Genomic DNA, 26,755 nt, shown 5'->3' on the forward strand with positions numbered 1-26,755 from the left:
AAAAATCGTAGAGGGAGACCAAGAGATCAATACACTAAGCAGATTCAGAAGGATGTAGGTTGCAGTAGGTACTGGGAGATGAAGAAGCTTGCACAGGATAGAGTAGCATGGAGAGCTGCATCAAACCAGTCTCAGGACTGAAGACCACAACAACAACAGGTTAGTTAGGTTTAAGCAGTTCTAAGTTCTAGGGGACTGATGACCTCAAAAGTTAAGTCCCATAGTGCTCAGAGCCAGTTGAAACATTTTAATATCACATGCCATCTCAGCTGGTGAAGTTCCACTTCGTTTCCCTCTCCCCTACTGCGTACTTCCGTTTTTTTATGTCAGCAGTGTTTTAGGGAATAAATATACCGGGAAGCAGTGTCCAGTACATCTAGTTCTTTGAACAGGCTTCTGGAAGATGTTCTTATACTTAAGTAATTTGTACTTAAGTAATTTATGTTATAGACTTTTGGATTTGGAAAATTTTAACTTGACTTGAAGAGTTGCGCTAAACCATGACACTGTACGATGTTATGGAATGAAGGTAATCAAAGTATGTCTACTGTTTTGTTTTTACATTATCCATCTCTGATACAACTGTTATGCAACAAAATAAAGATTTGTTTATGCACTTCAGAACTTCTGTGTCATGTCACTCCCACCTGAATTAATTATCAAATAGCATTCTGAAGAATGTAACACTATAAAGCTCCTGAGTCTGTACGACCTCATACTTTACGCACAAGCCTGGTGAGCACCTCTTTCAGATTCTAAACTGCACATAGCGATTTTTGTTTTTTTTTTTAATTTAATGGCTGTTAAATGGCTACAAATCATTTTATGAAACGACAGTTCCTCGTATTTTACTATTTAGTCAAACTTTCAGTAACAGCTCTTTATAAAATGATAATTTGCTATTCATCATAATGTTCACAGCATCAGCAAAAGAAAAACAGACTTAGCATGTGGCAGTGTTATAGATGAAAAGTCATTAAAATACTGAGGAAAAACTAAAGTCTTGTGGAAAATCACACATACACTCCTGGAAATGGAAAAAAGAACACATTGACACCGGTGTGTCAGACCCACCATACTTGCTCCGGACACTGCGAGAGGGCTGTACAAGCAATGATCACACGCACGGCACAGCGGACACACCAGGAACCGCGGTGTTGGCCGTCGAATGGCTCTAGCTGCGCAGCATTTGTGCACCGCCGCCGTCAGTGTCAGCCAGTTTGCCGTGGCATACGGAGCTCCATCGCAGTCTTTAACACTGGTAGCATGCCGCGACAGCGTGGACGTGAACCGTATGTGCAGTTGACGGACTTTGAGCGAGGGCGTATAGTGGGCATGCGGGAGGCCGGATGGACGTACCGCCGAATTGCTCAACACGTGGGGCGTGAGGTCTCCACAGTACATCGATGTTGTCGCCAGTGGTCGGCGAAAGGTGCACGTGCCCGTCGACCTGGGACCGGACCGCAGCGACGCACGGATGCACGCCAAGACCGTAGGATCCTACGCAGTGCCGTAGGGGACCGCACCGCCACTTCCCAACAAATTGGGGACACTGTTGCTCCTGGGGTATCGGCGAGGACCATTCGCAACCGTCTCCATGAAGCTGGGCTACGGTCCCGCACACCGTTAGGCCGTCTTCCGCTCACGCCCCAACATCGTGCAGCCCGCCTCCAGTGGTGTCGCGACAGGCGTGAATGGAGGGACGAATGGAGACGTGTCGTCTTCAGCGATGAGAGTCGCTTCTGCCTTGGTGCCAATGATGGTCGTATGCGTGTTTGGCGCCGTGCAGGTGAGCGCCACAATCAGGACTGCATACGACCGAGGCACACAGGGCCAACATCCGGCTTCATGGTGTGGGGAGCGATCTCCTACACTGGCCGTACACCACTGGTGATCGTCGAGGGGACACTGAATAGTGCACGGTACATCCAAACCGTCATCGAACCCATCGTTCTACCATTCCTAGACCGGCAAGGGAACTTGCTGTTCCAACAGGACAATGCACGTCCACATGTATCCCGTGCCACCCAACGTGCTCTAGAAGGTGTAAGTCAACTACCCTGGCCAGCAAGATCTCCGGATCTGTCCCCCATTGAGCATGTTTGGGACTGGATGAAGCGTCGTCTCACGCGGTCTGCACGTCCAGCACGAACGCTGGTCCAACTGAGGCGCCAGGTGGAAATGGCATGGCAAGCCGTTCCACAGGACTACATCCAGCATCTCTACGATCGTCTCCATGGGAGAATAGCAGCCTGCATTGCTGCGAAAGGTGGATATACACTGTACTAGTGCCGACATTGTGCATGCTCTGTTGCCTGTGTCTATGTGCCTGTGGTTCTGTCAGTGTGATCATGTGATGTATCTGACCCCAGGAATGTGTCAATAAAGTTTCCCCTTCCTGGGACAATGAATTCACGGTGTTCTTATTTCAATTTCCAGGAGTGTATCTACGTCCCAGTGGGATGAGGTCCGATGTCCCAATAGAGAACTTTTTCCTACTGACATTCTTTGATTCCTGCTAGCGAGATATGACATGAACATGTCTCAAAAGAACGTTGCGATTTAGGGGAGAGGGCGTACTTCTCCTTAAAAATTAAAAAACAATAATTTTTTTCTTAAAATATTTTCTGGGATGTCTATATTATTGAAGTGTTCATCCCTAATTCTCCAAATACTCCGTTATCGAGTCATAAGGCGGTTTGTGAAAAAATGTCTCTGAAAGCCATTCACAGCAGAAAAAAATAGTCAACATCGGAGTCAGTGTGGTATCATGTGATTTCAAAGCCTGCTAAGAGGCATTACGGAAACGTGCTCGAATTTGAGATCGGACCAGCCTGTTAAAACTTCTGCACAAAAGCCGACGGAAAGCTTATCAAGCGAGCTGCAAAACAGGCTTGCAGGACCGCCATGGCTACAAAGAAGATTTAGGACGAACTCCTTTTTGATCTGGAAGGATTGCTGTGTAGTCCTTGGATGACTGGCTAGTGGTATATTTAACGTAAATACGAAAAATATAAACCGAAACTTCACACTCTTTTTTCTCGAAACCGTATTTCCCAAATCGACGCAAAATACTTGAGAACGGTACATACGATTTTGATCGGAATTTGATGACCGCATTCTAAATTAAATTCTCTACCAGCGTACGTAGCAGTTTTGCGATATACTCAGAAGTCCATTCTCGGAACACGCTTTTGTCTAGATGTTTTAGACGAAGAAAATTACTTTTCCTTCAACACTTAATCATTTTGTAAGAATATTTTAAAATTATCCTATGTCTGCTGATAAAAAATATATTGGAAAAGATTTATACAAAATTATTTTGTTACAGGTCCAAATCCATTCGGTGACCAACGTTCCAGCTGCAAGGGATCCTTCCACGTGAGCCAGTGGTTATAGGGAACCTCTGATGTGGACACAAAAATGATTTCCTAAACACCAATGTGTAAGGAATTAAAGATTTAGCGCTAATTTTTATTTTATTTTACTATCTATTTTTCATGCCATCAACGTCAAAATCCTTTGACACGTCACAGAATATATTGTTATTCAGTAATTTAGTCTAGTCTCGCATTGTGTCTAAATACCGGAACAACTGAGAAATCCAACTTGTGGTTTTGTCGATATGTTACCTATAATCCGATGATTAAGAAGGCATTGATATATTATCTATTCTGAAATAGTAAAATCGTTATTGGACGGAAGCTTATTGATAGTTCTTTATTTTCTTTCTTACACAGTGCCTTAATTTAAACATATTTCAGCCAATCAGGAAATGTTCCAACCATAAATGTCTGATTACAAAACAATTTAGATTCTATCAATCTCCGAACTATTTTAATTATTTTTGTATTTTGTAGTGACCTTTTTTTACGGAGTACATAATTTCTTATGTTGAAGATAGGGTCATAATCTTGTTAGTGAAATAACTGGTGGCGGTTGATCTCGGATATTCCAAGGCAGCATTTAGTAAGTCTGACCACGTCATCCTACAAATAACAGACACAAACTGTTTCTTGAAGAACTTTACAGCACAACACGCATACGCTTCACACAGCGGTGGTACAGGAACTTACCTGAAATGCAAGTCAGTCTGCAATGGCGGGACATGCTAAAGACGCACGCTTTGTACATAACGAGCCTTCTGTAGCAATCTGTCAACAAAGTGGTAGCGATGGAACAACAAGCAAAGCACAGTAGATCCACACACCCGCATTCTAGCTAGGTAGCCACTTAGCCCCAACTGGAAAATTAGACGCCATAAAGGTCGTAAAACAGTCCTCCCAGACGAACTGTAAGGAGAGTTATAAATTATCGTCATGTTGGCTGCCACCGAGAATCGTGCCGGTCAACTGCTGTTTGTGTATGAGAAATCGGTTGGAAACTTTCCTCATATCAGCACGTTGTATGTGTCACCACCGGTGCCAACCTTGTGTGAATGCTCTGAAAAGCTGACCATTTGCATATCACAGCATCTTCTTCCTGTAGGTTAAATTTCGCGTCTGTAGCACGTCATCTTCGTGTTGTAGCAATTTTAATGGCCAGCAGTGTACTTCATGGATAATGTTTAGTATTGATCCACCGCACACATGATCTGAGATTTCGCCCAGACGGTGGCTCCACCAGCGTTACGTATTCGGGAATATTTAGTGAGGCGTATCCACACGCATATACTCCAGGGTAGTGGTTGATGTGGATCCGTCTATACAATAATTCTCGGATAACGTTTAGTATGGATTCAGCCTGTGTATGATCCGAGGTATTATACGAAAGGTAGACCCTTTTATTTTAGGTTCGATGTTGCCAGAACCACTGCCGTCGCACTGATGACGACGACGATAGCTCAGTTGTCGGTGGAGTGAGGGGGAGAGGGTTGCGAGAGGCCCCTGCTTGGCATCCAAGACACAATAGTGTGACTGTGCTCTGCTGTGTGTGTGTGTGTGTGTGTGTGCGTGTGTGTGTGTGTGTGTGTGCGTTTACAGCAGAATAACATCAACATCCTACCTCTCTGCAGTAACCCATTTACGTGTGTGTCTGTTTTTGCGATTGTTTGCAGATACCATGACCATGTTAAGGTCTATGTATCGGAGTTGGACGGTGTAAACAGAAACAGAAAGCCACATCTGGTAAGCAAGAAGTGGATATACATATGGACAAATACAGAATCTATGGAAAAGCTTTACAAAATCAGTGAAATTCTGTTACAGTATGTTCCTGCTGGATATCTGTATTTATACTTAAGAGTGTAGTGGAAATGAGTCAGTTCACAGGATGACTGGTTCGGGATTTTACCGGTCGTGCTGCATGTATGGGTCTGTGATCGAACTCATATCCATAGACACATATTGGTGGCCATTGTAAAGTTTTGTCACCTGTACTGGAGAAAAGCTAAGTTGGTATGTGGGGTTCTTGTAGTGGTGGAGGAGCTGAGAGTTGTGATGATCGATGCTATTATTCTGGAAACAGTTTATTGCAGTTTGGATGTATTTTGACAGATATTTTGATGCGGTTTTGGACCGTTTTGATACAATGTCAACCTCCCAGATATTCAAGACTGAGAAAAGCTGCAATCAGTTTTAATTACTCATCTGTAAACTACGTGGGGATTCGTAACACCGACTGCAACAAAGACGGTGTAAGTATTACACAGAAGCACTATATTATAGCAGCCGGAACATATCCCCCCCTCCCCCACCCAGGACAGAGTTCTCCGCCATACCATCGAATTCAGATACTACCGAATAGGAGCTGGTTATCGCAAACAATGTTTTTCCAACAAGTATTGGGCAAAAGGAACCACTGTATTGAACAGTCTTACACTAAAAGACTTTAAACCATTCCCTATTAAGAAAATGTGTTATGTGTACGAATGTTCCTGACGTCTCGAATGTGCTGGCGCCACTTTAGACAGGGGTCTAGGGCAGTAATGGAGCAGAGCTGGATCTACCTCAATGGACCGCTTTTATTTTATTTTTATGTCAACTGTTCTATATTTAAACGAGCAACGCCAATGACATTGCTGTGATACAGCACTATGCTGCACTCTGTACACCATGCTAGACACTTTGATAAACAATTAGGCTGGGTTGAACAGATAGTGTGATGCATGATTGTTCCTCCCAGCAGCCCATGACAGGTGTAGCAAGACAGCGTGTGGTTTGATCGCTCTACATAGAAAGCGTCAACCACCAGTCTTAAACACACTCCAGTTTTGTAAGAGCAATTTGCTGTTGAAAAATGACACCAAATAACACGAAGTCACAAGGTGTCCATGACTACCATCGTGCCATCAGAGTTCCCTCAATCACTACCAGCCGTGACCTGAAGTCATCCCGGATAGCTCACCACACCATGAGGCCAGGAGTAACACCATTGGAAGAATGGGATCCCTCCCCAGGACGCTGTCACACTCGTCGACGATGTTCATCCCGGCTAGCGAAGAGGGACAATTCATCGATGAACACAATGTGACGTCATGAAACCAGCAGTCCATGCTCACCCAGTCATGACACCACTCAAAATGCAGTCATTTCTTTTCTGGTGTTAACGGCAGCCTACGCCTAGTTGTGTCAGTAATACCCTAGTCTGGTTGCTGCCAGTCCCCAACCAAGGGTACATTATGACACAAAACGTTGCAGGGAGTCCACTACTTGTTGTAGGATGGCAGGTGCAGATGTGAAGGGGTTAGGATGTAATGCTTCAAAATACAGTGATTCTCCCTTGTGGTGGTCGACCGGAGACTTGACGATGTTGCCTGCCCTCGTGTTCCCATGCAGTCCAACATCGGTCCATTGTCATATCCGAATGCTCCAAAAAACTGGACAATGCACGATTTGTCTAGCTGCCCAAATGGAGACTCACAATGTTGCCTCTTTCAAACTCAGTCAGGTGCCGCTAACGCTGACTCAGATGAGTGTGCAGCATCTCCGTGTCCATCAGTGATCACTCAACATCTGATGCCGTTCACGCCATTTATATACCCTGCCTGGCTAGGTAACAACATTAGACTCGAACGACAGTAATACACTCTGATAACCATTCTACCCGTCACAGAGAATTGCATCTCTAATAATTTACATACCTGCTGATGATGTATATGCATACGATGTTGCATTCACATCATACTATCTTTACTGGGTGTTTCACTTCAAACACTGTATATACTATCAGCCAACTACATTGAGAAAACCTCAAAAGTTCATATCGACATACCTTGCTATAAGCGACATCGATATGGGGAAGATCCCCATAGTGCGGCCGCCCATGAGGTAGCCATCACGCGTGTTCTGGCGTTTGGGGTCGAAGAAGGCGAAGTAGACGCCGATGAGCGCTGAAATGACGAGCGTGACAGCGAATAGCAGATAGTCCACCCAGCCGAACTCTGCTGCCACGCCCTCCGGACGCGTCAAGTTGGCAGAAAACGCCGGGAACATGGCTCTGCAACCATAAGACATTACATAGTTAGGAAACATTTGCCAGAAAAAGTACGCTTCCCAGCAAAGTGTAGGACCAATCCAATTAGATTGTCGGGCATGTTCCCGAACTACATTAGCATATTCGACAAAAAAATTAGTCAGCTCCATAGACGTTAAGCTAACATCGTATGACAACTTCGCTAGGTCTGATCATGTCCTCAATTTGGAGATTCTTCAATGCCACATCCAGCTGAAGCAGTTTATTGATGATAAGGTTACCAAATTGCAGGTATGTTGAGTTTTATATTTTATCCGCTTTGCAGTACTCCCAGAAATTTATTATGGGATTGAGACTGGGTAATTTAGAGGGCCACTTGACGTGCGATAGGAGGCCTGAGTGTTTGTCAAACCACAAACTTATTCCTGCAGCGCTATGAACATGGCTACTTGTTATCTTTGAAGACTACAGTCTTCATAGCACAGTCATCATGAAGATGTAGGAGAAAGGGCAAATTTGGTCACCGGGGATGTTGAAAAAAACATCCTGCTTCATACTTACATAAAAAAAAACACTGTCTGAACAGGCGTAAGGCCCAACGGTACTGACCAGCGCCCCGTCTTCCTCAGACCTTAGGCACCACCGTATGTGTATATAGAGAGGTATATAGTCAGCACACCGCTCTTCCGGCCGTTGTCAGTTTTCGTAACCGGTGCCGCTACTTCTCAATCAAGTAGCTCATCAATTGGCCTCACGAGGACTGAGTGCACCCTGCTTTCGAACAGCGCTCGGGAGGCCCAGCTGGTGATCCACCAAGTGCAAGCCAAGCCCGAGAGTAACTTTGGTGACCCGACGGGAACTATTGTGACCACTGTGGCAAGGCCATTGGCACTTCATACTTACAAGCATGTCTGAAAGAACAGACAGTGTTGACGATCCACAGACGTACGGGATGCCTCGAAATCTATTAGCTGAATGCGAATTCCTTGATGTCAGCTGTTTTAGGTGTAGATCCACTATACGAAAATTTGTGAGAGACTCCAAGTAGCCGGCCGATGTGGCCGAGCCTGACACCTACGTGGTATCCGCACCCATTCTCCCGTGAAAGCCCATCGGACTTCTTGGAGAGTATGTGATGTAACACGACGGCTACAGACATGTCTGTCAACCATGTCCCACATATGCACAATGGGGCTTATGTTGGGACTCAGTGTCGGGCATCCCCTTATTTCAATGTCCAGGCCTCGGAAGACATCTCTGCTGATGCCCACGACATAGGCCCTGGCATTAGAAGGAATTTAGGGAGCCAGCACATCATCCAACATGATCTTTTCGATATACTGCCTCTCGATGAGGCGATGTCGGCAAGACCTCTATAGCTGTCAACACTGAATCCTCCCCACAACATCGCAGAACACAGGAAATCTATCGATTTTCTGGACAACATTTGGGAAGTACCCCTCACCACGGGTCTAATCACACGAACACGACCATCGTCTTGCGTCAGAGGATGTCTGGACTCGTCTGTGAATAACACGTTTCGCCAGTGACGAAGCTGCCAGTGGGCGTGGGAACGTCAGAACTGTGGGCGAGATGAAAGATGTTGCCGTCTCAAGTGAGGTACTCGAACAGGACGTCTGTGTCGTAAGTTCAAATGGCTCTAAGCACTGTGGGACTTAACATCTGAGGTCATCCCCTAGACTTATAACTACTAAAACCTAACTAACATAAGGACATCACACACATCCACGCCCGAGGCAGGATTCGAAACTGCGACCGTAGCAGGGAAATATGAATTTGAGAGTCTACCATACTCCATTGAGCAATAATTGAGCACCGGGTATGTTGCCAGCCGTTGTGGCCTTGAGGTTCTAGGCGCTTCAGTCTGGAGCCGCGCAACCGCTACGGTCGCAGGTTCGAATCCTGCCTCTGGAATGGACGTGTGTGATGTCCTTAGGTTAGTTAGGTTTAAGTAGTTCTAAGTTTAGGGGACTGATGACCTCATATGTTAAGTCCCATAGTGCTCAGAGCTAGTTGAACCATTTTTTTGACTCCAAGTAATGTTGCGAGCATTAGCTGATGACTTCAGGTGACTACTGTGTAAGTATGTACGCAGTGTTACATACACTGACAGAAAAAGAAATCGCCACACTAAGAAGCAGTTGTGCGATATAAACGAAAGTTGGTAGGTATGTTTCTACATTTGAAAGATAGTGTCTATTCCAGTTTCGCGCCAGTCGCATATGAGGATGCAAATCTGGTTTGCTTTAAATACACGCTGTAACGGTCACGAGCCTTAATTACTTTTGAGAGTGGACTTGGTGAGTTGATGTTATTCAAGAATGTCTTTAAGGCAACACAGACGCCATATCAACACCTCACAGTTTGAATGAGGTCGTGTAACATGGCTGCAAGAAGCTGGATTTTCCTTCTGCGATATTGCAGAAACACTTAGCAGGAATCTAGGCACTGGATACGATTACTGGCAGCTGTGGTCACGAAAATGTACGGTCGGAAGAAGATTGGGCTCCGGACGGCCACGTGACACTAACTAGAGGGAAGACCATCGTGTTCGCCATGGGGCTCTGGTGCATCCTATTGCATCTGCAGCAGCAGTTTGAGCAGCAGTTGGCATCACAAGGACACAACGAACTGTTACAAATAGGTTACATCAAGGACAGCTCCGGACATCCCTGTCACCACAAACAACCGCCATTTGCGATTCCAGTGGTGTCAGGCGAGAGCTCATTAGAGGGCAGGGTGGAGGCCTATTGCATTTTCTAACGAAAACTAGTTACGGCCGAGTGTTGGTTGGAAGGAGGCCACTTGAGGGCTCACAACCAACCTGTCTGCTTCCTAGACACACTGGACCTACACCTGAAGATGTGGTCTGGAGTGCGATTAGGTATGGCAGCAGGAGCACTCTCGTAGTAATCTCACCCTATTGCAAACTTGTATGTCAGTCTGATGATTCGACCTGTTGTGCTGCCATTTTTTCATGAACAGCATTCCAGAGGTGTTTTCCAACAGGATAACGCTCGCGCACATACCGCTGGTGTAAACCTATATGCTCTGCAGAGCGTCGACGTGTTGCCTTGGCCCGCTCGTTCACCACATCGACGGCAACTCCAGCGTTAGCTACAAGCTGCATTAACCGTCCCTGTATTGACCGACCAAGTGCAACATGCATGGAACTCTACCCCACAAACTGACATCTGTCATCTGTACAGCAAAATGCATGCACGTATGCATGCTTGCAATCAATATTCTGGCGGCTACACTGGTTATTAATGTACCAGCATTTCACTTTTGCTGTGGCTTATCTCGCGCTTACATTAACCTCTGATCTAGCAATGTTAATCATTTACCTAGATAAACGTATTCCCGAGATTTCATTACTCCTCATTCATTATCTGTAGGTGTTGCGATTTTTTCCGTCAGTGTATGAGAGATTGGGTCGGTCTAGGGAGCGTGCACGGATACCCGAAGTGGTTTAAGCGATCGCCCGCGGCAAGCGGGAAATCCAGGCCCGGGTACCGGTCCGGCACAAATTTTCGTATGTCACTGTTGGGTAATACACTGAAGCGCCAAAGAAACTGGTATAGGTATGCGCATTCAAATACAGAGATACGTAAACAGGCAGAATATGGGGCTGCGGTCGCAAACGCCTGTATAAGACAATAAGTGTCTGGCGCAGTTGTTAGATCGGTTACTGCTGCTACAATGGCAGGTTATCAACAGTTAAGTGAGTTTGAACGTGGTGTTATAGTCGGCGCACGAGCGATGGGACACAGCATCTCCAAGGTAGCGATGAAGTGGGTATTTTCCCGTATGACCATTTCACGAGTGTGTGTGTGTGTGTGTGTGTGTGTGTGTGTGTGTGTGTGTGTGTGAATTCCTAAGGGACCAAACTGCTGCGGTCATCGGTCCCTAGACTTACACTCAACTTAAACTAGCTTAAACTAACTTATGCTAAGAACAATACACACACCCATGCCCGAGGGAGGACTCGAACCTCCGGCGGGAGGGGCCGTGCAGTCCGTGACATGGTGCCTCAAACCGCACAGCCACACCGCGCGACTTTCACGAGTGTACCGCGAATATCACGAATCCGGTAAAACATTAAATCTCCGACATCACTGCCGCAAGTAAGAGATCCTACAACAACGGCACCAACGACTACTGAAGAGAGTCGTTTAACGTGACAGAATACAATCCTTCCGCAAATTGCTGCAGATTTCAGTGCTGGGCCTTCAAAAAGTTCAGCTGCGAACCATTCAACGAAACATCATCGATACGGGCTTTCTGAGTCGAAGACCCACTCGTGTACTCTTGATGACTGCACGACACAAAGCGTTACGTCTCACCTGGGCTCGCCAACACCGACATTGGACTGTTGATGTCTGGAAACATGCTGACTGGTCGGACGAGTCTCGTTTCAGATTGTATCGAGCGGATGGACGTGTACGGGTATGGAGACCACCTCATGAATCCATGGACCCTGCATGTGAGCAGGGGCTGTTCAAGCTGGTGAAGGGTCTGTAAAGGTATGGGATGTGTGCAGTTGGAGTGATATGGGACACCTGATACGGCTAGATACGACTCTGACAGGTGACACGTACATAAGCATCCTGTCTGGTCACCTGCATCTATGCCTGTCCATTGTGCATACCGACGGACTTGGGCAATTCCAGTTGGACCATGCGACACTCCACATGTCCAGGATTGCTACAGAGTGTCTCCAGAAACACTCTTCTGAGTTTAAATACCTCCGCTGGCCACCAAACTCCCCATACATGAACATTACTGGGCATATCTTGGATGCCTTGCAACATACTGTTCAGCAGAGATCTCCACACTCTTGTAGTCTTACGGATTCATGGACAGCCCTACAGGATTTACAAGACACGGCCTCACAGAAATTCGATGACTTAGCCAAAAATTTCCGCACTGAAATCGACGAAAAATTGAATAATATGAAAACACGGGTAAAGCATGAAGTACTTTCTGAAGTTAAAGGTAACATTACGGAGTTAAAATAGAAGGTAGATTCGTTAATGACCATCACGATCGAGTAGAGAAAGAAATAAACAAAATCACACATACAAATATTGAAGCCACACAAAACCAGTTGGTTTCGACAGTAGAAACGGTCGTTAACAAAATAAACAGAGACTATGAATGTGTACCTCTAGCTATAGAAGAGCTTACTTTAAGGGTAGCAACATTAAAAGTTGACTCAGAATATGCTAAGAAGGAGAGAGAGAAGATTAATGAAAATCTGAGTGATATCATTAGTCAAGCTGAAGTAGGTACGCTAGATAAGGGTAACACCATTGCAGAGAAGTTAGTAACCGATTGTAAGTTATACACAAATGTAGTAGAAATGGCCATTCAGAAAAAAAGAAAATGAAATCATGAGAAAGTAAACATTAACCGACAAGCCACGGAAAATAGGATCCGCAATCTTTTAGAAGAAAATATTACCAGATCCCAAAATATGCATATAAATAATACACAGGCTACAGTGAACAAACCACAACCTGTTGGTATCTATTCACAAATTGTCACGAGTCCCACAGCAGGTACCAGTGACAGCTGTAGATTGAAAAATGTGAACATACCCACAGCTCCAATACCTGAACAATTACCAGCCGGAATTACAGGTAATAACAGGTAACAATTACAACATAAACACGATCGAAAATGCCACGAGTCTATCAACTATCTTTGCAGGCAAAGGTTGCTGAGACATCGACAGTTTCCTACATTTACTACCGAAGGCAAAAGAAAAAGTCCCGTAGTATTTATCAGTGCTTTTCTCCACGCAACTGGACGGAAGCACAGAAAATCAGATTTGACGTGGGATATAAGCAAGGCGATGTGCTCTTATGGGCAACTGAAGTGGCCGAACGTTGCAGCACTTATACCCAATTTGAGCGAGCTTTCCTCGACAAATACTGGTCTGAGGCAGTGTAAGAAAGACTCAGACGCGAGGCAAATATGGTAGTCTACGTGAATGCTTTGGAAAGTACCTGAACAAGACACGCTACCTGACGAACCCAATATAACAGGTAGACGTATTAAAAATTTTGAAAAGTCGTTTACTATCGCACATTAGAGAAAAATTACTCACAACGCCCGAACACGACACTGAATATTTTCTGTCAGTGCTCGATTCTATCGACTTAATCTGTGAGGAAAGACCAGTGGCCCATAGAGCAACAGAAAATCAAGCGCAACAACAACATAGTTATGTAAATCAGTCCGCAAAACGTGATTTAAACACACAACAAGGTTGGTACACACAACAGCAAAATTACATAACCAGAGGTAATGAGTACAGTAACGGGAACGGAAAAAAACGATTTAAAAGAAATTTCCAAAACAACAGGGGTACTTGCAACGCACGAGCGAATTACATTTCACCATCAGAATGCCTTATTCCGAATATGAATGGAAATAGTCAGCCGCAGCAGTGGTTGACGCGCGGCAGCAATGCCATTCCTTTACACTGTACCGCAGTCGACCTTTGGGTAGCAAAATAACTGCACAGCAGCTAACGACACAAATTGGAGAAGTACACACACAGTGCAACTCACTGATATTTCTCCAGGTAATGAACGAAGTCACACTACACCGTCGGAAAACACCAACCGGTCGTAGTTAAGCCCCAGGCTATTGACCTCTCAGGGTGTGGGGGCACGGCAGAACTGCAAACATATTTCATTCGATTTGTCAAACGAGGTGACATCAATGATAATTTGAATCAGCAAGAGTTAGATATAATAGATGGAGTCGAGGAAGAACAAGTACAAGCAATCATTAAAGTGAAAATATTTAACATTGACACACAGTTAATTTTAGATACAGGTTCAACTACAAACCTAATGTCAAATTCATTTTTTTTTAATTGAAGAAGGGAGGCAAGTTCCCAACATTTCCTGTACAAAATTGCACGGTGCAAACTGCTACAGGCAGTAAGACTAAGTTGGTTAAGCATCAGGCACTTATTCTAGTACAAATTGAACATTTTACAGTGAAGTGCAGCCTTCTTATAATTGACAAACTTATAGTTAATTGTCTTATTGGTATGAACTTACAAAACACAGAGTGATATAGGTAATGGTAAATGCCACTTTCATGTGAAGGATCAGATCTTTTCTATTGATTTAGTCAAAACACCTGATGAAAGTAAGAAAAACAAACCAGAGTCAAATGTCGTAGTACAATATTCCTTTACAGCTGTGTATTTCACAAACAAATTTGATACTGAACAAGAAGCGAACACTGAGGTTAGTTACGAAATGGCAGAGCAGAAACTAAGTGAATCACAGGAACTAAATGATATCCAACGACAAGAACTTTTTAACTTATTATTTAAGTATGCCAATGTTTTCAGTAAGAAGCCAGGAGTAATCAAAGACTACGAATATAAATTTGAAGTCTATTAACATGAGACTTTTGTGTAATGTCATATACTATTCCATGGGTAAAACGAGAGGCAGTAAGGGAAGAGATCAATCATATGATTAAATGCAGAATTATACAACCTTCATTTTCACCCTATTGTAGTCCAATATTACCAGTAAGCAAACCAGATGGTTCTGTAAGATTAGTTCTCGATGCTACAGGTATCAATAAGATTATAATACCACTACGCATAAGGCCAGACAATTTGGACGAACAGCTTCTAAAGTTTTATAATACAAAATATTTTAGTGTACTCGATCTCAAAATGTTCTACTGACAAATAAAGCTCCACAAAGAAAATCTAAAATATACAGAATTTGTTTGTGGGGGCAGAAGTTACGAATTCTGTGTTCTACCTTTTGGGCTGAACATTAGCGCAGGAGTGTTTATATCTGCATTGGACAAGGTTTTAGGACCAGAATTTCTTAGCAAAGTCACTGTCTTTGCTAATAGCCGCACCTACTTGGTTAGAACATATCAGGCTCATTGAACAGGCGCTTCAGCGATTTGCAGATTACAGAGGAACATCCAATTTAAAAAAAAGTCTAGTTTTGGTAAGGAGCAAGTCAGAGTTTTAGGACATGTTGTGTCAGAACGAGGTATATTACCTGATCCGAAAAAACTTGATGCCATACGCAATTGCCCAGCTCCAAGGAACAAAAAACAACTAAAAATCCTTTTAGGATTAGCTTCGTTTTTTCGTAAATTCGTACCACAACAACTGATGAACAGTGATGTGTTGCTCAACTTGTTACGAAAAAATAGGCTCTAGTTATGGGATGATATGCGTTAAGAGGACTTTAATAATAGTAAGCGGGCATTGGTAAATGCAAGCATTCTTAGCCACCCTGACATGTCCAAGGATTTTTGTCTATGCGCAGATGCCTCATCTCAAAGGCTGGGGGCATGCTTATACCAGATGCGAGAGGAAGAAGGTAAGGAAGAACCCAAGGTCATCAGTTTTGCTAGTCGCACGTTATCAGATGCAGAAAGATCTTACTCTGTGTCAGAATTGGAAAGTTTAGCGGTAATATGGGCATTTAAAAAGTTTGGATATTTTTTGTGGGGCAAGAATACCAAAGGTTACTGTGCCCAGCAGTCACTGTCATTTCTTTAAACATGTAAACTATTGCACCGTAGATTAGCTAGGTGGAGTCTATATTTACAAGAATTCAATTTTGAGATAATTTATATTAAAGGAAGTCAGAAAGTTATTGCGGACGCCTTGTCTAGGCTACCTCTAGGTTTAGGCGAATTTAGTGATTAACAGAGCAAGATGCAGAAATCATAACGTTATTAATGCAAGGTACAAAACAACAGTCTGATTATCATAAGTTTTGTAAGCAGATGAAAACTATACAACAGCAAGATCGCAGATGGAGTAAAGTCATGGAAAACATTAAGCAAGATGAAAGTGGAAAGGTAAGTAAATGGTATCAGGAGTACAAGGGGTTTTGTTTCATAGGAAACATGAAAAACTGATCAATGGTGTGTGTGTATCTGGGAAGATTATATCGACGAATTTGTAAGACACACACATGAAGTATGGGGACGTTATGGAGTGAGCAAATGTACTGCAAAAATTGCAACACTTTGTTATTTTCCAAATTTTAGATGGCGAGTCCTACAGGTATTGAGAAAGTGTGCAATATGTCAAAAATCAAAACAGTCCAGTGTGTCAAAGTAGACTGAGATATACCCAATACTCACAAAAAACCGTCTAGATATTGTATCCCTGGACATAGCTGGTCCATATCCAAGAAGTAAAGGAGGAGTAAGATAGGTAGTAGCACTATACGATATTTTCTCGAAACGTATCAAAATGTACGCCATTAAAAATGCAACAGCTACAGATATCAGAAAAAGAATTGAGGGAGACTATTTGGGAAGAGGAGGTAACGAAAGATGCTACTACCTGAAAATGTTTCGTATTTCATTGGGCAGAAGTGGGAACAATTTATGACCTCACAGGGTATAAAGCACATATTAGTAAACATGTAAGCAAGTTCGATGCCCAAAAGAATACCAATAAGCACAGAACATTTTAACAACGCAACCATATATATATATATATATATATATATATATATATATATATATATATATATATATATATATATATATATAACTCCGCTGTACCGGTCCCAAGCCCGGGGCCTCATTATGCAAGTGATGAGGAAGGAGGAGGGGGAGGAGTAACAACCTCGTTTAAAAAACCAGAGCTCACCTGGCCCGGGTGATAGTACTCTGTCAGGGCCCCTGTGCTAGGGTTACAGCGAAGACCTCAACGGTAGTGAAGGCGGAGAGAACGAATCTCGGTACGGTGGAACTAGCGGAAGAGGCACATAATACAATAAATCCACCTTGCGTCTGACTTGTAACAAGCGGCACTGTGGTCGGCGTCTGTTCACCAGAGGTGCGGCCGTAATACAAATTCTGGAACTAACCACTCCAGTCTTAGCCACTGAGCTTTTCTGAGCTCAACCCTTTGATTCTAAGTACTATTATGGAGCGTTTTAGTAATTACAAAATTACCCCAGGTGGTAACAAATCCTCCGCCATCAGTGGCGCAACTAGTCTATCGGATTCTGGGGAGACTAGGCTGAAACGCTATATCCCAAACCAGAGGAAATCGAAGTCTTTTGACCGACTCATGCCCAAGGTCGAAACATTTTTTGGAACTATCAATATTAACTCTCTCTTGACACCAGGAAAACTCTATAAATTAGGAGACACACTAAAAGAACAAAATATCAAAATTTTAGCCCTGCAAGAAACAAGGTTACCTGATGAGAATACCATGGATTTTGGAAACTACCGATTGTTTAAAAGTAAAACAGACAAAAGAATTCTTAAAAACACTCCGCATCTGGGTGTTGCATTCGCAATTTCGCAAGATATTCTTGGCTCCGTAATCGAAGTAAATCCAGTAAACAACAGACTAATGACAATTTCCATGAAATGTGCAAATAAAATGTACTGTTTAATTAACGCACACATGCCGATCAACCAGGAGAATAAAACAAATCCAGAAAAAGTAAATAAGTCATGGGAAGTGTTAGAGAATACAGTCTCCAAAATTCCTCAAAATTATGTAAAGATTTTAATGGGTGATTTTAATGCACAGTTAGGGAAAGAGAGAAAATTTAGAAAAACGGTCGGTGAATTCCCTGCACATAAATGGACCAATCAAAATGGAAAGAGGCTGGTAGAATTTTGCAGAAATTTCAATCTCAAAATTATGTCAAGTCATTTTAAGAAAAAACCTTAAAAACAAAAGACATGGCGATCACCTAACAAGGACATAGGTGAATTCCAAATTGACCATATTGCAATCTCGTATCCATGTCACAAAGAAATTTTAAATGTTCAAGTTCGTAAAGGCGCCAATATTGATTCAGACCATTACTTAACCCGTGTGAAACTAAAGCTAAAACCCCAAAATTTCAACAAAAGGACACCATTAATCCCCAAATTTGACACCAGTAAAATCCAACCATCATTATTAGCAGACGAATTTGACAAAACAAGTGCACAAAATTGGGAACAACTCAAACACAAGATTATCAAAACAGCTCAAGATCAAATTCCTTTACGAAAACACAAGAAACATGCTTGGTGGAATGAAAACTGTGATCATGCAATCAAAGCCAGACAAGAGACATTTAAAGCATGGAATAGCAACAAGACAGAAGACACATATGATACATTCCTGACAACTAGAAAAGACACTTCAAAACTAATTAGACAAACAAAAAGACAATATGAGAATAGTCAACTCTTAGAAATTGAAGAAGATTTTCAGAAATACAATACCAGAAATTTTTATAAAACTTTTAAAACCAAAATAAAGGGGTACCAACCCCAGAATCTTTGCTTCAAGAAGGAAAATGGACAGTTGGCTCTTAACAACCAAGAAAATTGCAAAGAACTTTCTAAATATTTTAAGAATCTTCTAAATTGCCCCGAGCCCACAGAAAGATTTCCACCAAAAATTCCCCAACAATGCAATCCAGTTTCACTTGCACCAAATGAAGAGGAAATAATTAAAGAAATTCATAGGTTGAAAAACAACAAAGCATCTGGTGAAGATGGAATTGTTGCAGAACTTTTAAAGGCAGCTGGTCCAAAAACCGTTAAAGAAATTACTTCAATCATGCAAAACATTTGGCAAACTGAAAAAATTCCTGACGAATGGAAAACCGCTTTGATTCACCCACTTCATAAGAAGGGAGACAAAACTGATGTTAATAATTACAGAGGAATTTCTCTTCTTCCAGTCACATACAAAATCCTCTCTCAATGTCTTCTGAACCGAGCACAACAACAACTTGAATGGAAAATTGGCGAATATCAAGCAGGTTTCAGGCCAAATAGCTCTTGCCCAGAACAGATTTTAGTCCTCAAACTAATTCTCAGACATTACAATAAAAAACTAGTTTGTACCTTTGTAGATTTTAGAAAGGCTTATGACTCAGTGGATCGTGAATCTCTTTTCCAAATTGTGAAAGAACAAGGCCTGGATCCTAAAACCACGGCAATTATCAGAGACACGCTAACTGGTACAAAATCAAAAGTAAAGTTCAGAGGAGAAATTTCAGAACCCTTTGAAATAAAAACAGGCGTGAGGCAAGGTGATGGACTCTCTCCGTTGCTATTTAACTGCGTTCTAGAAAAAGTAATACAAGAGTGGCGCGAACGAAAATTGGAGTTCAAAATTGACCAACCAGTGAAATTAGGACGTACAAATATTCGAATAGACTGTTTGGCCTTTGCAGACGACTTGGTTATTCTAACGCAGGACATCCAAATTGCTCAGAAACAAATAGAAATTCTTAAAGAAACAGCAGAAAGAGTAGGTCTCCAAATCTCATTTGAAAAAACACAGTATATGACTAGCAACAAACTGGCACCCAAACTTTTGGAAACTAAGTATGGAAAAATCAAAAGAGTTTCGCAATTCAAATATTTAGGTGAAACAATCTCAGAGACTGGTCTAGAAAAAATTGGAAATGAAATTCGTTGTCAAAAGATGGAGACAGCTTTTAGACTTACAAAAGACATCTACAACAAAAAATGTCTCTCGAGGTACTCTAAATTGAGACATTACAACACGGTCATAAAACCAGAGTGCCTTTATGGGGCTGAAACGCTAATTTTAAACAGAAAAAAGGACATTCAAGAAATCCAAAAAAGAGAAAGAAAAGTAATCAGAAAAATTCTAGGTCCAAAATATACTGAAGAAGGAACATACAGGCTAAGAGCAAATAGTGAAATTCAACAATACACCAGCATATATTTGGATATGAAAAAACGCAGATTAAAATTTTATGAGCATATTAAAAGAATGGATGCTACCAGACTAACTAAACAAGTAGTGGAATTCTACGAAAATCGAAGTAAAGCTAAATTTGAGACAATAAAATGGATTGCTGCTATAAAAGAGGACATGAAAGAGGCAGATATAAAACAAGATGAAATTCAAGACAGAAAATTATTTAGGCAAAAAATTCATGACTGGGTAGTTGGTCAAGCTGAAAAACCAAAGAAAACTGGAACCACATGGTCTGATGAAAGGAAAAGAGCTCATTCCGAGAGAATGAAAACAATTTGGGCAGAGAGAAAGTCTAAAAGAAAAAGAAAATAACTGAATGCCCCGTGATTGTACTTCGCGTGGTCCAGTAGGGCCCAAACGTGAATAATATATATATATATATATATATATATATATATATATATATATATATATTATAGTGCTAGCGGGGGGCCCTACACGATATATTACAGTGCTCGCGGGGGCCCTACACGATTACACGATATTAGGCAGGTATACCAGTTTCTTTGGATCTTCAGTGTGTATAATACATTTGAAAAACAACACAAAATGTACGTCTGCGTAGATCTGTACCTAATACAGCTGATATCAAGGAATTAACATTCAGCGAATTAATTTCGAATCCTTCTTCATGTTCACGACAACCTGAATGAGTGGGCCGAATTAAACGTACGAAAAATACTTAAAACATCACAGAACCATCAGCGGTCTGAACTGCAGACTCTACACGCTATGGGTTATTCGCCACTTTGTGCCGGTGGTGTACTTGCAATCTTGAAGCAATTGGAAAGAGAAAAAATTGCGAATTTTTGGACCACACTACACGGTCGCCAGTCAGCTGCCGTCCAGTGGCTGTGTTCTTTGGACCATTGAATTCTTGGAGCTTTATGTGCCACAGTCAGCAATAGCACGGCTACCCCGAGCGGCTGCGTGTTGTTTTTATGCCATGCCTCGTGATAGAATAAGGTTACGTGCTATGGAATATCATCTCATCCGTGCAATTTGATGCGTTGTTTCCCATTAGAAAGGACAGAGTTCGTAATAAGACATGGAAATTCATCTAGTGAAACCGAGGCTATATCTGGGGTTTCCCAAAGAAGTGCGATATGTCCTCTGCTGTTCTTAATCTATGTAAACGATGTAAAAGACAATCCGAGCAGCCCTCTCAGACTGTTTGCAAATGATACTATCGTTTACCGTGTAGCAAGTCATCGGAAGACCGAAACCAATTACAAAATGATTTACACAAGATATCCATATCGTCAATTGGTCACAAACAGTAAAAAGTGTGAAGTCATCCACACGAGTAATAAAAGGAAAACTTTGCACGACGAATAATACGAATCTGATGGTTGCCGGTTCGACTAAATATCCAGGGATTACAATTACAAATAACTTAAAGTGGAGCCGTCACATAGAAAATGTTGTGGGGAAGACGAAGAAGAGTCTGCGTTTATTGTAATAACACTTAAAAGATCATCATCATCAGGATTTATTCCAGCGAGCCGGGTAGGAACTTGGTGAACGCAATGCCTCCAGTGGTTTCTGTCCTGGTATAGCTTTCCCCTCTCCACTACACCCCATGTTACTCCTCTCCTCTTGAGATCTTCCTTAACCCGGTCTGACCATTTCTTTCTAGGTCACCCTATTGGTCTTCTTCCCGGTACCTCCATCTCCAAATACTGGCGTGGAGTTCGAGTCGGGTGCATTCGCTTCACCACTTCAATCTCAAAGCACTCACCCTCTCCTCTGTAGTCAATGCCACCTGCAGGTCTCTCCTTACATAATCATTCCTGACTCTGTCTCTCCTAGTTTTTGTAGAGCTGACCTAAGGAACTTCATTTCACATGCTTTTATTTGATTCTCTTCTCTCTTATTTATGACACAGGCCTCTAGATTATACATCATGATTGGCAGGTGATAAGTTTTATACATGGTCTGTTTGGCTCTTAGAGAGACTTCCTTGTCCAAGATTAGATTTTGTACTTGGTGGAAAAAGTTAGATCCTTTTGTTATTCTGTTTAAGACTTCTGGTTTGGAACTTCCATCGCGTGATCTAATGCTACCCAGATAATTGAAGCCCTTCACACATTCAACCTTCTCCCCCTCCACTATGATGTTACAAGGTGTGGGTGTCCTGCTCATCTTCATTGCCACTGTCTTGTTCCTACACACAGTTAACTTGAATTTTTTAAATTTTGTGTTCCAGTAGTCTAGTCTCCTCTGAACCTCCATTTCCGTCTCTCCCCAAATAGCGATGTCATCAGCAAAAACAAAAGCATTGAGATCTTCATTTTATTCTTCCTTGATTTCTTTCATGCTTTTGTCCATAGGTGTAATGGAGAGCAAAGAGGAGAGCGAACTGCCTTGCTGAACACCTCTCTTTGTCTTAAACCATTTTGATCTTCCACCTCCTACTTGTACATTGCTCTCACAACCATTATACAACATCTGGACTTTTTAAATTAATGAATCAGGAACATTATGTTTTCTCAAGCATTCCCATATTTTATCCCTTGGTACACTGTAATATGCTTTTTCCAAATCCAAGAATACTATTATCAAGACGTTTCCTTTTTCCCAATACTTCTCCATTAAATGACAAAAGGAGAAAATGAGATCTATTGTTCCCCTATTACTTCTAAACCCATGCTGTTGTTCCTCTAATTGGTGTTCTATAATTTTCCGCAATCTTTTTTCTATGACCTTTTCTATTTCTTAATGCAGTGTGGTAACAGTTTGATTCCTCTGTAGTTGGTACATTTCTTTCTGCTACGTTTCTTGAACAATGGTATTATAATTCTTTTTCTCCATTCATCCGGCACTTTGTGTTCTTTCCATATCGCTCCCAGCACCCGGTGTAACCATTGTATTCCATGGATTCCTGCGGCTTTAATCATATCCGCTGTCAGCTCATCTACTCCAGCCGCCTTCTCACTTTTCATCTGTTTCATAGAATTCTCAGTTTCTAACCAAGCTGCTCCTCCTCTAATTCAATGACTTCATTGTCACTTTATTGTGCACCTTACCCATTCAGTAAGACTTCGAAATAATTCTTCATGTCTTCTCTGATACCTTCCATGTCCCTGACAATATCCCCATCCTCTGTTTCAATCGCTTTTATGTCTTCTCTATCAGATATTTTACTTTTCAATAACCCATATACAAGTTTTTGGTTCCCTTTGCTATTCCGCTCTAGTTTCTGGGTGAATATTTTGGAACTCTTCTCCTTTTCTTCTTTCACAATTCTCTTTGCTTGGAGTTTCTTTTGACAGTATTCCACCTCCAGTTTTGTCACCTTGTGTTCATCTTTTGGCACCGGCCCCTGGTTCTGATTTCTTTTCTCTAACTCCATGTTTTTCTTCGCCATATTACGTTTTTAAATTGCGCCTTCTATCTATCGTTCCACCAACTGGTTTCTTTGTCTTTCTTTGTACCCTTTGTTTTGCCGCATATCTGCACAGCACTGTTAACTATTGATGTTTTAAATAGGTTCCACTCTTCCTCTGCAATACCCCTTTCATTTTTTGGCAACTTTTGTGCTACTAGATTTTGGAAACTTTTCTTATTTTCTTCTTCTTTCAACTTCCACTCCTTAATTTTTGGCATTCTTTGTACATCATTCAAACTTTTCATCTTATAATTTAAATCAGCTACTAGTAACCTGTGGTCACTATCCAAGTACTCGCTTGGTATGACTTTAGTGTCCCTTACTTTTCCTCCAATTAATTTGTCTGTTAATATATAGTCTATAACTGTCTTAGATTTGTCATCCAGGCTATATCTAGTAATCTTATCTCTATCTTGTTTCTTGAAGAATGTTTTCTTCACTAAAAGATGATTCCTTATGCACAGATTTAGAATTTCTTCACCCTCAACATTTCATCTTCCGTATCCAAAAGGGCCCATCACCTCCTCATATCCATTTCTATCCATGCCTATTTGAGCATTCAGATCCCCATTGATCGTAAGGTTATCTTCTCTTCCTTGGTCATCCAGTTCTTCAAGGAATTTCGTTTTTTATTCCTCACTGCACCCTTGCTGAGGTGCATACTCTTGGAGTGTAGTAAAACTATTCTTTCCCAAGTTCACTCTTGCTCTAATTATCCTTTCACTTACAAAGCTCACATCTGTAACTGGGTCAATGCCTTTGTGAAACACAAACCCCACTCCATTTTTTACCTCTTTATTGTGACCCTGCCAGTATAGTCTCAACTTGTTTTTGTCTTGTTGTTGGGCTCTAGTATTCTGTTCTTGTTTGGTTCATCTTCTTGTGTTCCTTGGTTTTTATTCAGGCTGTGAAGAGCCATCATTCGTTCCAGGGGTACAAGAAGTGCTGTCTGCATTAGGTATTTCTAATCCGAGACAATAACAACTTTTTCTCATATGCTGGACTGCTAAGCCTAACGCATCTGAGGATTTTCTTTCGGGGTTTACTCCCTCAGTCTTTAAAGATCCCTCTTCACCACAAGGCAGTGGCTCCACTTCTCATTTGCCCTTAGGAGGAAAAAGGTGCCTCTTCCACCAGCTGCGCCGTACCAAAGATGTTCTTCTCCGCCGTAGCTGCTGTTAAGGACTACGCCATATCCCTGGCAAGGGTTGGTAATAGTACGGAAAAAGGAGAGGTTTATGATACGATAAGGATAAGTGACAGGCTAATGATAGGTCGTTGTGGGATACACTGCGTCTGGCTCCTCCCCTTTGAGCTGTCCGGCATAGAAGATGCAATAAATTTATTAAAGACACTCTCTACGCTACCCTTGTCCCATGCCACTGCCGAGCACTTGGAAGTGAAATTCAGAGTAGTGATGTAGGTGCATATGTATAAGAGACAGTCAAATGGAAACGAAACAGACTATGCAACGACCATGGCGCGGACGTTTGTAACGCAAGTGTATGCGTGTGTGTGTGTGAGAGAGAGAGAGAGATAGAGAGAGAGTGTTGGAAATCAAGAAGGAACAGCGCTTTCACTGCTGTACCACTTGTTAGACGTGGTCAGTGTAAGGTCTGCGACTCATGTGAGCGTCCCACTTCCTTATAGGGGCCGGGAAAGAGGAAACAGCAAGGTGTAGTGAGGGTTTTGACTGTGGCAGGAGTGTCAAGAAGTGAAATACATGCCCGAATTTCCGCTGTGTATAGCGAACAAAGTGTGTCACGTACGTGAGTATTTGCGTGGAATAAATGATTTCGAGAAGGTCAGCAGTCGGCAAGGACGGGCTCATCGCGTCATTCATCCTTCTATCACTCTTGCAGTGAATGCTGCCGTCAGAAATGCCCGACGGCGGACGGTGGAAGGCATTCAGCTCATGTTGGGAATCAGTACCGTTCAGGCCATAATGATAAAGCATCTGTGTTCCCCACAGCCTGACGGAGGAGCAAAAGTTCAGCAGACTGTCGTCATCACTGCAGCAGCTAGAGCAATACGACAATGAAGATTATCGTTTCCTGTCCCGAATTGTCACGGGAGATGAAACTTGGTGTCACCATTTCGCGTCGGAGAGCAAGCATCAGAGCCAATAATGGAAGCACACAGATTCACCTCCACCGGAAAAAATTCGAAGCCGTACACGCCGGCCGGCCAGAGTGGCCGAGTGGTTAAAGGCGCTACAGTCTGGAACCGCACGACCGCTATGGTCGCAGGTTCGAATCCTGCCTCGGGCATGGATGTGTGTGATGTCCTTAGGTTAGTTAGGTTTAAGTAGTTCTAAGTTCTAGGGGACTTATGACCACAGCAGTTGAGTCCCATAGTGCTCAGAGCCATTTGAACCATTTTCGTACACGCCGGGACCGAGAAGGTCACGATCATGTTTTCCTTTGACTACAAGGGCCCGCTGCTCATTGGCGTTGTGGAACACGGTACCTCAGTTAACACAGAGTGGTATGTGAACACTTTGCGAAAACCGGAGCGTGCCAAGTCCAAACGCCCGGGAATGTTGACGGACGGCATCATTCTGTTGCAGGATAATGCCCCCCCCGCAGCTTGCCAAGGTTATTTAGAGCAAGCTGCAGAAGTTTCGCTGGGAAGTCCTTACACGTTCCGCATACAGTCCCGATCGCTTCACATCTATTTCCATTTTTTGGAGCACTGAAGAAAGACATTTGTGGCCGTCGATTTGCTTCAGATGAAGAGGTGCATTCCAGAGTACAATCGTGGTTCCGGAGGCAACTGCAAACATGTTCGCCTGAAGCCACTGACCGTCTCGTCTCACAGTGGATAAATTTATTATCAGCTATTGCAATTACTTTGAAATAATAGTTTATTTACTTTTTTCCATCTGCCTCGTTTTCATTTGACTGTCCCTTATACACTGCTCAAAATCGGAGAGAAATATGAGGGGTTGGGTTGTTTTTAGGGAAGGAGACCAGACAGCGAGGTCATCGGCCTCATCGGATTAGGTAAGGACTGGGGAGGAAGTCGGCCGTGCCCTTTCAAAGGAACCATCCCGGCATTTGCCTGGAGCGATTTAGGGAAATCACGGAAAACCTAAATCAAGATCGCCGGACGCGGGATTGAACCGTCGTCCTCCCGAATGC

General features: G+C 42.6%; 1 protein-coding gene across 2 annotated transcripts in view; it reads right to left on the bottom strand.

Annotated features, from left to right (window-relative positions):
* The window catches only part of LOC126175790 (sodium-coupled monocarboxylate transporter 2-like), a 219,022-nt gene that overhangs the window by 132,805 nt on the left and 59,462 nt on the right, over positions 1–26,755 (bottom strand). For both annotated transcript variants that reach the window (XM_049922770.1, XM_049922771.1), the window contains exon 2: positions 7,213–7,437. In XM_049922770.1, coding sequence (XP_049778727.1) covers positions 7,213–7,433 — 221 coding nt within the window. In that variant the 5' untranslated portion in view covers positions 7,434–7,437. The remainder of the gene's footprint in view (positions 1–7,212; positions 7,438–26,755) is intronic.

Source organism: Schistocerca cancellata, chromosome 3 (assembly GCF_023864275.1).
Source record: "Schistocerca cancellata isolate TAMUIC-IGC-003103 chromosome 3, iqSchCanc2.1, whole genome shotgun sequence".
Classification (NCBI taxonomy): domain Eukaryota; kingdom Metazoa; phylum Arthropoda; class Insecta; order Orthoptera; family Acrididae; genus Schistocerca; species Schistocerca cancellata.